The sequence below is a fragment of the Mustela putorius genome, unplaced genomic scaffold, assembly GCF_011764305.1.
Source record: "Mustela putorius furo isolate JIRA1106 unplaced genomic scaffold, ASM1176430v1.1 tig00000281_pilon_pilon_pilon, whole genome shotgun sequence".
Lineage (NCBI taxonomy): Eukaryota > Metazoa > Chordata > Mammalia > Carnivora > Mustelidae > Mustela > Mustela putorius.
Genome location: NW_025421343.1, coordinates 13,058,280 through 13,072,011, shown reverse-complemented (window position 1 = coordinate 13,072,011; position 13,732 = coordinate 13,058,280). Strand labels below are relative to the sequence as shown.

At 44.2% G+C, this 13,732-nt stretch overlaps 1 protein-coding gene across 1 annotated transcript in view; it reads right to left on the bottom strand.

Moving 5' to 3' along the window:
* The window catches only part of DNAH6 (dynein axonemal heavy chain 6), a 222,672-nt gene that overhangs the window by 1,054 nt on the left and 207,886 nt on the right, over positions 1-13,732 (bottom strand). The window contains exons 73-76 of the mRNA XM_004742302.3: positions 11,853-12,038; positions 11,270-11,342; positions 10,393-10,544; positions 7,340-7,562 (exon numbers count right to left, since the gene is read on the bottom strand). Of these exons, the coding sequence (XP_004742359.1) occupies positions 7,340-7,562; positions 10,393-10,544; positions 11,270-11,342; positions 11,853-12,038 (634 nt within the window). The remainder of the gene's footprint in view (positions 1-7,339; positions 7,563-10,392; positions 10,545-11,269; positions 11,343-11,852; positions 12,039-13,732) is intronic.

Here is a 13,732-nt window from a genome sequence, read left to right as displayed (position 1 = left end):
TCGAATGAGGTCCATGCCTTGCAGTAGTGATGGGTTTTTATTTGAATTGATCTGAGAGTCATGTGAGTGGGGGTGGAGTGAGGGAGAGAGAGAATCCCAAGCAGACTCCACACCTAGCAAGGAGCCTGATGTGGGGATTGATCCCACAACCCTGAGATCACCACCTCAGCCAAAATCAAGAGTCAGATGCCCAATCTACTGAGCCATCCAGGTGCCCCAGTGATATGTCTCTTAAATCTCTTTCAGTTGGTAGGTTTCCCCCTCTGTTCCTTTTGCCATCCCATTATAATTGTTGAAACAACCAGACTGTCCTGTAAAGTTTCCTACAGTCTGGATTTTTGCTGACAGCATCCTCTGGTGATTTTAAATGTGTTCCTCTATCCCTGTAAAGGGGTGGTTAGATCTAGGCCATGATCACATTCAGGTTTGAGTGTTTTGGGGCAAGAATACTTGAATAGGTTGTGTGTACTTCCATCAGGAAGCACCTTATGTCTGATTGTCTTTCTTTGTTGGGATATTAGCTGTTGATAATTATTACTAAGAGCCATTATTTCATTAGGGTTAATAATAATTTTTATTTATAAAAATATATGCCCCCCCTTTTAAAATTTTATTAACACATAGTGTATTATTTGCTTCAGGGGTACAGGTCTGTGAATCCTCAGTCTTGCACAATTCATAGCACTCATCATAGCACATACCCTCCTCAATGTCCATAAACCAGACACCCTATCTTTCCCCCCACAGCCCCCGAGCAACCCTAAGTTTCTTTCCTGAGAGTCTCTTATGGTTGTCTCTCTCCCTGGTCCCATTTTGTTTCATTTTTCTCCCCTCCCTTCCCCCACCCCCTACAACCTCCCACTCTGCCTCTCAAATTTCTCATATCAGAGAGATCATATAATTGTCTTTCTCGGATTGACTTATTTCACTCAGCATAATACTCTCGAGTTCCATTCACATGGTGGCAAATGGCAAGATTTTGCTTTTTTGATGGCTGCATAACATCCCACTGTGTATATATACACATCTTCTTTATCCATTCATCTGTTGATGGACATCTAGGTTCTTTCCACAGTTTGGCCATTGTTGACACTGCTGTTATAAACATTCAGGTGAATGTGCCCCTCTGGATCCCTACATTTGTATCTTTAGGGTAAATACCCAGTAGTGCGATTGCTGGGTCGTAGGGTAGCTCTGTTTTTGACTTTTTGAGGAACCTCCATACTGTTTTCCAGAGTGGCTACACCAGCTTGCATTCCCACCAACAGTGTAGGGGGGTTCCCCTTTGTTTGCATCCTCGCTGACATCTGTTCTTTCCTGACTGGTTAATTTTAACCATTCTGACTGGTGTGTGGTGGTATCTCATTGTGGTTTTGATTTGTATTTCCCTGATGCTGAGTGATGTTGAACACTTTTTCATGTGTCTGTTGGCCATTTGGATGTCTTCTTTGCAGAAATGTTCATCTCTTCTGCCCTTTTCTTGATTGGATTCGTTGTTCTTTAAGTGTTGAGTCTGAGAAGTTCCTATAGATTTTGTATACTAGTCCTTTATCTGATATGTCATTTGCAAATATCTCCTCCCATTCTATCAGTTGTCTTTTGTTTTTTTTGACTGTTTCCTTTGCTGTGCAAAAGCTTTCGATCTTGATGAAGTCCCAATAGTTCATGTTTGCCATGGCTTCCCTTGCCTTTGGTGATGTTTCTAGGAAGAAGTTGCTGCGACTGAGGTCAAAGAGGTTGCTGCCTGTGTTCTCCTCAAGGATTTTGATGGATTCCTGTCTCATGTTGAGGTCTTTCATCCATTTTGATTCTATTTTTGTGTGTGGTATAAGGATATAGTCCAGTTTCATTCTTCTGCATGTGGTGGTCCAATTTTCCGAACATATTTGTTGAAGAGACTATCTTTTCCATTGGACATTCTTTCCTGTTTTGTCAAAGATTAGTTTACCATAGAGCTGAGGGTCCATTTCTGGGCTCTCTATTCTGTTATGTGGATCTGTGTGTCTGTTTTTGTGCCAGTACCATACTATCTTGATGATGACAGCTTTGTAATAGAGCTTGAAGTCTGGAATTATGATGCCACCAACTTTTGCTTTCTTTTTCGGCATTCCTCTGGGTATTTGAGGTCTTTTCTGTCTGATAAAATTTTAATGTTATTTGTTCCATTTCTTTGAAATAATTATGGTATTTTGATAGGGGTTGCATTAAATGTGTAGATTGCTTTAGGTTGCATAGACATTTTCACATTGGGTCGAAAATGAGCATATCCATGGGTCTTGTTTTTTTTTTTTTTAATCCATTCTGAATCCCTTTGTCTTTTGATTGGGGCATTTAGGGTTAACTATTGAAAGATATGAATTTAGTACCTTTGTATTGCCTGTAAGGTGACTGATACTGCATATTGTTTCTGTTCCTTTCTGGTCTGTTACTTTTAGGCTCTCTCTTTGCTTAGAGGACCCTTTCAGTATTTCCTGTAGGGCTGGTTTGGTGTTTGCAAATTGTTTTAGTTTTTGTTTTTCCTGGAAGGTTTTAATCTCTCCTTCTATCTTCAATGACAGACTAGCTGGATATAGTATTCTTGGCTTCATATTTTTCTTATTTAGTGCTCTGAGTAGATCATGTCAGTCCTTTTTGGCCTTCCAGTTCTCTATGGATAGCTCTGCTGCCAATCTAATATTTCTACCATTGTATGCTACAGATGTCTTGTCCCAAGCTGCTTTCAAGATCTTCTCTTTGTCACTGAGACTTGTAAGGTTTACTATTAGATGACAGGGTATGGACCTATTTTTATCAGTTTTGAGGGGGGGTTTCTCTGTGCCTCCTGGATTTTGATGCTTGTTCCCTTTGCCAAATTAGGGAAATTCTCTGCTATCATTTGCTCCAATATACCTTCTGCCCCTTTCTTCTTCTTCTAGGGTCCCAATTCGTCTTTTTTTTTTTTTTTTAATATTACCAAATTGTACATTAAAAAAAAAAAAGATTTTATTTATTTGACAGAGAGATCACAAGTAGTTAGAGAGGCAGACATATAGAGAGAGGGGGAAGCAGGATCTCTGCTGAGCAGGGAGCCCCATGTGGGCCTTGATCCCAGGACCCTGAGATCATGACCTAAACCAAAGGCAAAGATTTTTATCTTTGATCAAGAAAGGATGTGTATTCTGTTACTTTGGGATGGAATGTTCTAAATATATCTGTGATGTCCCTCTGGTCATCACTTAACCCACTGAACCACCGAGGCACCCTGGGGATCCCAAATATTCTGATATTGTTTCGTCTTGTGGTATCACTTATCTCTTGAATTCTCCCCTCGTGGTCCAGTAGTTGTTTCTCTTTCTTGCTCAGCTTCTTTATTCTCCATCATTTGGTCTTTTATATCACTAATTCTCTCCCTTGCCTCATTCATCCTAGCCGTAAGAGCCTCCCATTTTTTTAATAGCATCTCATTAATAGCTTTTTAAAATTTCAACTTGGTTAGATTTTAGTTCTTTTATTTCTTCAGAAAGGGTTTTATTTCTCCAGAAAGTGATTCTCTAGTATCTTCCATGCTTTTTTCGAGCCCAGCTAGCACCTTGATAATTGTCATTCTGAACTCTAGTTCTGACATATTACTAACGTTCGAATTGATTAGGTCCATAGCCATGGTACTGCCTCTTGTTCTTTTTTTTTTTTTTTTTTTGAGGTGGGTTTTTCCATCTTGTTTTATCCAGGTAAGAATAGATGAATGAGAGAACAAAATCCTAAAAGGGTAGCAAAGACCCCAGAAAAATATACACTAACCAAATCGGAGGAGACCCAAAACCAGGGGGCAAGGAGGTGAAAGGAAAAGAGAAAAAAAATAGATACATATTTTAAAAATATAATACACACACACACTAGTGAATAGAACAGTGCTACACACTTGATTTTGGGTGTATTTTGGTTAGTTACAAGAAACTGTCTCCCAAAATTTTAAAGAAAGAAAAACTTACACACACAAAAATAAGGGTATACACAATCAAGGGATAGAATATGACCATAAAGATGAAAATTAAATAAGGTTCTAAAAAAGGAATTGATAAGATAGGAAGTTGGTTGGAAAAAGAACAAAAAAAAAGAGGAAAGAATGTGATCAGGCTGGAGACTAGAACAAAGCCATATGCTAGATTTAAGGTATATTTTGATCTGTTAGAAGAAACTGTATCCCAAAATTTTAAAGAGAGAAAAACCTATATGTATACAAAAAACTAGGTTAAATACAATGAAGGGATAAAAATGAGTATAACAATGAAAATTTAAAAATATTTTTTAAAAAAGGTATTGATAGGTAAAATAGTTTAGGGGCACCTGGGTGACTCAGTGGGTTAAAGCCTCTGCCTTTGGCTCGGGTCATGATCCCAGGGTCCTGGGATCAAGCCCCACATGGGGCTCTCTGCTCGGTGGGGAGCCTGCTTCCTCCTCTCTCTCTGCCTGCCTCTCTTCCTACTTGTGATCTCTGTCAAATAAATAAATAACATCTTAAAAAAAAAAAGATAAAATAGTTTAAAAAGGTTAAGATAGGGAAGGGAAAAATTAAAAAAATAAAATAAGAAAAAAAAATTTAAGAAATTTAACTTTGAAAGACTAAAGAATCATGGGGAAAAAGCCATGAATTCTTTGTGGTGTATTCCTGTAGCTCTGATGTTTTGCAGTTCTCATTGATGGGTGAACTTGGTCTTGGCTGGATGTTCTTGGTCCTTTGGGGGAGATTCCTGTTGCAGTGATTCTCAAATGTCTTTGCCTAAGGCAGAACTGCATCACCCTTGCCAGGGGTTGGGCTAAGTAATCTGCTTGGGTTTGTTCTTGGTAGCTTTTGCTCCCTGAATGCTTTCTGTACAGATTTGGAGGAAGGAGTGAGGATGGTGGCCTCCCAGTCTCTAGCCCTTGTAGGAGCTGAGAGCTCGGGGCCCCACTCCTCAGTGCACCCTCAAGGAAAGCAGTCAATCACTCCCATCTCCCTGGTCTCTGGCCACATTTCGAGCTTACCCAACCTGTGACTGAGTGTTTCTATCTCTAGCACATGGCCCTGTTTGGAGTCTCCAAACCCAGCAGATTCCTGAAGCATGCTCCTGTGCTGCTCCTCCCAGAGGAGGAAGGGGGAAGGGTGTCTCTTCTGGATCTGCCACCTGTGGGGTCTTGCTAAAAGAGCAGTGGCCTTACTGTGCCTTGGACCATAGTTTAAGGTAGCCCCAAACTGAGAGCTCACTTGGCTCTCGGCTCTGTCTTTGCAGCCAGTTTCCCTGCTCCAATACCTGGGAGCTCTGCCAGCTTCAGACACCCCTGGTCTTTTTGTGACCCCACGGGTCCTGAGACCACACTCTCCCTGAGTTCTCCACCCTCTGCTTAGCCTCTAGAGTGATGTCCCTCAGTGGAGCAGACTTCTAAAAGTTCCAATTTTGTGCTCCATTGCTCTACTGCTTGCTTGGAGCCAGCCCCTCCCTCAGCAGTCTCTCTTTCCATATGTTGCCTTGGGTTCAGTTCTACACACGTCCTACCTTCCAGAAAGGGGTTGCTTTTCTGTTCCTAGAGTTGCTGCTCTTCTTGTCTTCAATTTCCTGTTGAGTTTGTAGGTGTTCAGAATGGTTTGATAACTAGCTGAACTCCTGGGACCTGATGATATTTATGTCTACTCCTCCGCCATCTTGCTCCTCCAGTTAATAATAATTTTAAAATTTAGTGATGATTAAGTGTAAGGAATCCATTGGTGATTTAGTTTTTGTATATAGTATGACATAGGGTCTAAGTTTGGTAAAACCAATTGTCCAAGCACCATTTGTGGAAGAATTTCTTTCTTCCTGATCTATTTTATAATGTATTTTATTTTATTTTATTTGAGAGTATAAGAGAGGAAGAGAGAGAGAAAGAGAGTGAGCACGCACAGAGGGAGAGGGAGAAGCAGACTCTCTGCTGGGCAGAGAGCCCGATGTGGGCTGGATCCTAGGACTCTGGGGCCCTGTGCCTAATGGACATGCTTAACTGACTGAGCCACCCAGGCACAAAACAAGGTCTATTTAGTGATAACAAAGTGAGAGTACAAAGCTTTCAAGGAGGGAGGGGACCTGAGAGGGTTGTCTGCAACATCATTTTAATTACTATCTTTTCTTGGTTTCTCTTGCTGAGAAGACAGAGTTCCTATTGGAATTTTAGCCAATAATAAGACAAATGACTTTTACAAAATAGGTAAAAGACTTGAACAGACAGTTCATCAAAGAAGATACAAATAAGTACCAGAAAAGATGGCTAGCATCCTTAGTCATTAGGGAAATGCAAAGTAAAACCACAAGAAGATACCACTATATTCTCTTGTCCACCTACCTGACATCTAAAATTACAAGGACTGATGATCCTAAGTGGTCGTGAGGATGTGGAGGAACTGGAACCCTTACATCCCGCTAGTGGAAGTGTTCAATGGTGTGGCCACTTTGAAAACAGTGTTTCTTCAATTCTGGAAAGTTATCAGCTATTATTATCTCTCTTTCATCCTCTTTCTCCTTCCAGATTGGAAAGATTTCTCCTTTCCAGAAAATGTAAAATTTGGCTCCTTTCATGACGTCACTTTTTTTTTTTAAATCTCATTGTGCTGTATTGTGAGGGATTTCCTTAGCTCATTCCCTGCTCACTCTTTAGCTGTGTCCTAACTCTGTATGGGGCAGATCTTCAGTCTCTGTTTTTTTTTTTTTTTAAATATTTTATTTATTTGACAGATAGAGATCACAAGTAGGCAGAGAGGCTAGGCGGGGCGGGGAGGGGAGTAGGCACCCCGCTGAGCAGAGAGCCTAATGTGGGGCTTGATCCCAGGACCCTGGGATCATGACCTGGGCTGAAGGCAGAGGCTTTAACTTACTGAGCCACCCAGGCACTCCTTCAGTCTCTGTTGATACAGCTTTCTACTTGGTTCCTTTTTTCAGGGCTATGTCTTAGTTTCAGGCCCACTCAGATTCTCCTTTCTTCAACATGACATTCCATTTTTGGTTTATTTTCAAATCCATTTTCTATGATGAGTCTCAGTGGTTTTGGTGAGCAAGAGATTTTTGTATGTACTCAGGTCATCATTTTTTGAAATTAGAAGTCACTGTTCAATAAGCTCTATTTTCTACTTATTAGAATAGAAGAAAGTATTAGTTTTATACTGTCAATCCATTCTCAGAGTTTAAAGAAAGAGAATTTATAACATTTATAAATTAATATAAGTGGCCTCCTTTTAAGCTTTGCTAATTGGTTTAAGATCTCCCCTTGCATAGTATACGTTTTTGTTTGTTTGTTTGTTTTTGACTTTGTAGTTTGTGTTTTGTCATCATCTGGGCCAGTGTTTACACATCCTTACCTGTGGTTGAGAGCGTTCCTGCTCGGGCCCCTGTTTTATAAAGTGGGGAGTGGTAAAGTGTCGGGTTTGGCACATAATTTTGTTGAGGTTCAAAATGCACCACGGGCAGCATTGGATTCATCTGTCCTGGCAGTGCATCCTCCATCACCATCTCCGTGTTGTCCCATCGAGAAGCATCCATGAACATCCCATGAACAAGAACGCCATCCTGAGGAGAGGGCAACTGAAAGACGAACAGAAGTTTTAAGGTGAGGAGAAGGGCCTTAGCTGCTGTGGGCTGTTTTCTGAGCCCCATATGCTCACCAGTTAGTTCTAAGAACCACTCTACAGATTGCTATTATTACTCACATTCTGGAGAGGAAAATACAGAGGCTTGGAAAGGTAAAATGACTTCTCAGTTTGACACCAAATCTCATACTTTCCATACTCCACTAAGATTTCTAATAGGGAAGCCATTGATGGGCTTCAGACTATCCTATATTATGTCCTGACTTTCTCCTTCTCATGGGAAGTGGGTGGGATAGGAGGGCTGTTTGGTTTAGCAAGGTCTTTCTGGGGTCTGGGTATCCTGCTAAAGACAGACTCTATATCTCTAATAACACAGAGCACCAATGGAAAGTTCCTTTTTTGTTTTCAGAAATTACTCTAGATTTTTCATGTTTCTCTTAAAGCGGGTGGAGGAGAGAGAGACAGAAAGATCCTGGCCCTTAGTGGCCCGTGACTGGATGCCACCCCTGGTGTACAATTTCGGACAATTGTAGGCTTCCGTGTTGTCCTTCCTCAAACACTGAGTGCCGCTGGCCATTTGTGGAGCTAGTTATCTTTGGGACAATTGGAGCTTTGCACCTGCAGGCAGATGACCGAGTGTTTGGACACAGGTAGTATATTTTTATCATGAACAAAAGAATGGTAAGATCTTTTTGGCTGGTCTTTACTTTTTAGCATCCTGAACTTTGTCTCCTGGGCAGGTTCGGGGAGGAGAGAGGGGGCCTTCCTGTCTTGGGGGCTGCTGTGTACACTTGTGCAGTTTGCCTTAGGACAGGCTGGAAATCCAGCCTGCTATACATGTGCCAGGCCATGTGTGGGAGCCATGTGGGCATCCACCCAGAGGGAGTATGTTTTCCTAAACTGCACAAAGGTGGCAGATGGGCACACAGTGGCTTGTTTGTAACAGAAATAAAGCTGTGTAAGCAGTCTCTGGGAGACAGGCACTGGGAGGACCACGAGGTGGGCCCATGATGTGACCTGCCCTCTCCACAGAAGGCAGGGATTCTAAGGCAGTGTCACATGCCAGGGCCCACAGTCCAGGCGGAGATGTGGTGTGGGTTGGGGCAGGGTGGAGGAACAGAGGCCTTGGTGGTCAGCATAAGCTTCCATCTGTTAGAGCCAGCCTCCTGGGGCAGGTAAAAATGTGCCAGGCACAGAGCAGGGCCAGCATCCTGGAAGGCCTCAGTGAGAGCTTTTATGTGGATGCCTTCCCGTGGCCTTGGTTATTCCTGATATGGGCCTGGGACACCCTCCTGGCTAAGAAGGGGCTCAAAATAATGAGGAGCGCAACTCTCAATTTATTTTCTCTTTTCTTTAAAAAGCATTTTGATGCTCAAATTTCCTTAAAAGGGTAACTCTTTTTATTGTCATTTTAAATATAGGCAATTAAGAGGCATGGGATATTACAGTATTTCATAAGTAAGCCATGCATATTGGATCAGTTTGTCTTTGTAAGTTTTTGCTCGTGTGCGCAGAGTAGATCAGTCAGATCTGAGTGGGGTGGATGATGACAGAATTATCCAGGAGCAACTTCTACTAACTGATGCCAGGATATGTTAAGAAAGTTTAGTCAAGCCATTCACCACAACTCTGTTGATTGGTGCGTGAACACTTTCTTGGAAAAAGCCATCTGGAAGCAGATGTTTGATTTTGTGGCACAAATAGGGAATTATATTTATACGGCTCACTGGTACACAGAGCTCCAGTCCCCGTCGCTATCTCCTTAGCACGTCGAAGCTGGGCAGCTCACATTGGCAGCAGTGGTTCTCATCCCTGGCTGTACACTCAAATCACCAGGGGAGCTTTGGAAAATAATGGTGCCTAATGAAACAGGGGTGATTCTGATGTAACTAGCGGGTAATCTGGGCACTGGGATGTTTAAGAAGTTTCCACAGGTGATCCTGTCAGTCAAGTTTGAGAATCACTGATACTCTAGAGCCATGGTTCTCAAACTTTAGTGGGCCAAGAACCCCATGTAGAACTTGTCACAGTACAGATTTCTGGGTCCCAGCCCAGAGTTTCTGATTCAGTAGACCCGGAATGGGTCCTTGGAATTTGCATTTCTAGTAGGTTCCCAGGTGATGCACAAGCTCCTGTATTGGAATTACACTTTGAGAACTTCTGCTCTAGAAGGAGTAAACTATGTAGGCAAGAAGTTTAAACTGCTTCTCTAGTGCACTCTTGTAAGTTATGCCGTGTATTTGTGGTTATATAATGTATGAAGTTGGTACATCACTTCCGCTGGGGGGCAGCTCAATGAACGGCCAGTAGACTCAGCCTGTAATAGTAGTTCTTTATTGTGGGAGCATTATGTGCTGGTTCATTCTTACCGCATCACCACTCTGAGGCCGGTGGCAGCCCCATCTTAGGGATGAGAACGCTGAGATGCAGACACCCTGGTCATTGTTCTAGCGTACTTAGCTGGCAAAGGGGAAGGTCAGAATTTAGAGTCAGGCCTGCCTGATTCTGAAACCCTTGTTTTTAACATCTTGTTAAAACCCTCATATTTAACCTCTTTATCCATTAAGAAGAGGAAACTTGCCATAGGAATCTAAAGAAATAAACAGTGTTACTTTAAAGAACATCTCTACAAATCAGGCTAATTTGGGCAGTTCCATCGAGGCACTGCTCGCCTGGGAGTTTGTCTGAGGGCTGTGAATCCTGTCTGCTTCTCGTGCTCCTGCATGTGGGAGACAGTGGGAGAGGGGGCCAGGGAAGGATGGCTGAGATCTCAGATGGCTGTGGGATAGGGCTGCTTTGCTGTAACAGTAGTCAAGGGATGGTACCTCCAAGTCCATGGGCAATTCTTGTCCAAACTTCACTGTCTTGGCAGCTTCTGTAACTGCAGCTTGATCCCGGTAGATGGGAATCATGTTGTATTTGAAACTCAGCTCATCTATAGGCAAATTGTATTTCCGAGCATGATTTTGAAGAGTTCCTATAAAATATGAAAACCAGAAAGCTGGATCCTCTGAACAACACTGCCACTTCTCCGCTTGCCTCCGCCAGGCTGCTCTAGCATTTGAGATCTTCCACTCCAGCGAGAAGTCTCAACCATTAATGCCTTACTCCAAATTAGCTCATCAGACTGGAAGCCTGCAGTGATGTTGGGAGGGATGGAGCCATGGCAGGGCTGGGAAGAGAGGGAGGAAGGCCAAGTCTCAAGGGCACTGCTCTGCATCGAGGGAGATAAGCCAGTGCAGGAATTCCAGAGCCCCATCTCCCTAACTTCAAAGTCCCGCTCAGCTTGTTTTATATGGGCTGTATATAAGGCTGGGCCTGCTAGCTGGAGTCCTTGGGGGCTGCTGGAAGGAGTATTTGTTAGAGGGAAGGAAGCTGCGCTGAGGTGGGGCTGGAGCAGGTGGTGCCTTTAAGCATGGGGGTCACACGGGACTGGGGCATGCTGTGGACATTTACAGCAGCAGGGCACACTTGCACAACAGAGAGGGGCAGGGATTAGGTTGTAGGGGAGCATCTGCTGTTTCTGCCATCCTTTCTCCGAGTCAGAGTGGAAGAGCAGGGCCTCACCGAACTGCCCTATAGTCAGCCATGCACAGTTAGGTCAATAGCAGCCAGGCCTTCTCCACGGCTCCTAGAAACCCAGCTTGTAACCGATCATGGTCTTTTCTGTGGGATTTTTCTTGGGAAAGCATGGTTGGTTACCTGTTAGAAATCCTTGAGGAAAGAAGAAACCGGAGATCCAGAAGGACTTAGGCTGCCCCCTTTTGAGCCACAACTAAAGGAGAAACATCACACCATCATGTATTGTTTTTCTAAAATGGAGTTTGTCATTTAAATCAAAGTCAGATTTTGGAGGGCCTCTCAGGAGACTGAATCTCGACCAGCCTGTTAGTCACCAGTCTCATTCTCACTGCCTGTATGTTCCCTTTCCTCACCCAACAGCCTGAGCATAAAACCAGAAACTGGTTGTTTCAGGGGGTGTGGAAGAGGGGAGACCACAGCAAGGTCACACCTGGCACTTTGGACCCATGTCAGATTGGTTCTGTACCTCATAGCAGGGTCCCATGAATTAGATCTGAAACTAAAAGGGCATGTGGCAATTAGGGCCAAGGGCAAAGTACATTATGATCATCATGACTTTCAAATTGATGCCATTCTGGAAGTTTCTGTCTCTTTGGGTTCAGATGATCCTTCAACGGTTGTTAGTGTTTCAGTTCGCTAGGGCTTCCTAAGGACTTTGAGGCCTACTGTGTTCATCAAACCCCAAAGCAATGAATTTTCTTACATCCACAAATGTAGTCCTTAGGATAAGATCTTTGACCCATGATCCTAGTGGCTTCAGGGACGGGTAGGCTGTGCTGGACCACAGAGAAGGAACCTGGTTGTTGAGGAAACTGTTATAGACCTTCTCCATCTCCTCAGACATCACCACAAAGCCAGCAATGGCTTTGTTGAGTGTTTCCAGAGAAGTCTGAAAGAACAGGAATGGGGAGGTGCATTTCACAGATGTAATTATCAAGTGTGAGTGCCACTCGTTTGTGGCAGCAGGTCCTACATTGGGCTGAGGGGACAACTTGCTGGGTTCCCCCCTCCCTGCTGGGCCAGACCCTCCAGTCTTTCGTGTATTTTTACAACATGTGACCATAGGGGTGTAAGACCTGGGGTGGGGGACAGTTCTGGCGGTTAATAGCAGAATCCAATGAAGTGGAGAGAGGGGAAAGTAGAGAAATACCCCTGAAGCCTCGAGAAGTGATTTCAAGAACTGCCACTGAACAGCTCTCCTCCAGGCTAAGGGAGAAACGGGTCTGATGGTTGGTTAGTTGGGAAGTGTGGGGGTGGTGGTGGGAACTACCTCGTGCCCCCGCTAATTCTGCCCTGAGGCTGCCCATGGCCTCTGAGGTCATAGAGAGGGAAGATTCTTAGATGAGACTAATCTTTTAGCAGGTACCAGAGAATCTCCTTGAACTGGAAACACTTCCTTAAGGCATGCCCCTTTCCCACCCCTCACCCTAACAAAAGTCAGAGGCAGACAGCAGTCCTGGGAGATGCTGGGCTGGCAGCAGCCGTGGGAAGTACAGGGCAGCAGTTGCTGCCTGGCTAAAGATGAAGGCTGGGCTTGAGGACGGTACGGCCAGCATGGGTTCCCGTTTTGTGAAAACTACTGCCATCTACTGGAAAGATATTATAGAAAGATGTTAGAGGCCAAATTTATATTGGTCCAGGACCATACAGCTCTGGAGATAGGCCATATGTGGACGAACAAGGTTGGTTGGCCTTCCCTTCCCTCACAGTTACTCCCCAGCATGCCATCTCTCTCCGCAAGAGGCAGTGGTACGAAAAAGAAGAGTCTTAGTTAGATCAGCCCTTGGGACGCGAGGAGCTCTTGGCAGCCTCGGAGAGCAAGGAGGCTTCCAGCCAGAGCCAAGGTGGTATTCTACCTTAGATACTGAAAATGGAAAAAGGAGCAGGAGACTTACATAAAATGCTGGGAGAATGCTTAAGTTATGGGGAGAAGGGGGGGATTAGGCAGCTAGGGTCTTCCAGGTCTGCTGAAAATAGAGGTCACTTTGCAGCCAATTCTCCCAGAGGAGGTAGTTAATGCAGGCACCATGTTCAGTGAAAGCATAATTTCAAAATGTTCTCTGTGGCTAGAAGCCTGACTAACAGGCTGGCCTTGTCTCTCTCAGGAATGGCCCTGGCTCACAGTTCTGTCACTAGAAGGAGGAGAATGGGTCCTGCAGGTGCTGCCACCTTCCTTGGCCTTTCTTAGTGCCACCTTGGTGCTGCCTTGCTATTCCCTAGATGAAGTGAAGGGGCTTGGCCAGACTCAGGGCAAAGCAGGGCCAAGCAGAGGTCAGGATGGGGGAGGCAAGCGGTGAGGGGCCACTACCCCTCCCTCAGATAGGAGCGCTCTGCCTTGGTTCCCGATGGCCTTGCAGCCTGCTTCTTCCTGGACTCTGTCCTCTTCTGCTTCCTGTAGGTGAATCCCGCCATTATTGGGAGATGGTGTTTGACAAGAAGTGGCCACAGGGAGACTTGAGAGCCACACTCATTCACTCGCTCATTCAAAAATTCATGAAGATTTAGTGCGTGTCGGGGGCTAGGGAAACAAAAATGACTAATATCCTAGTTTCCCTCTCTTCCAGAAGTTCATTGTCTCCCTGG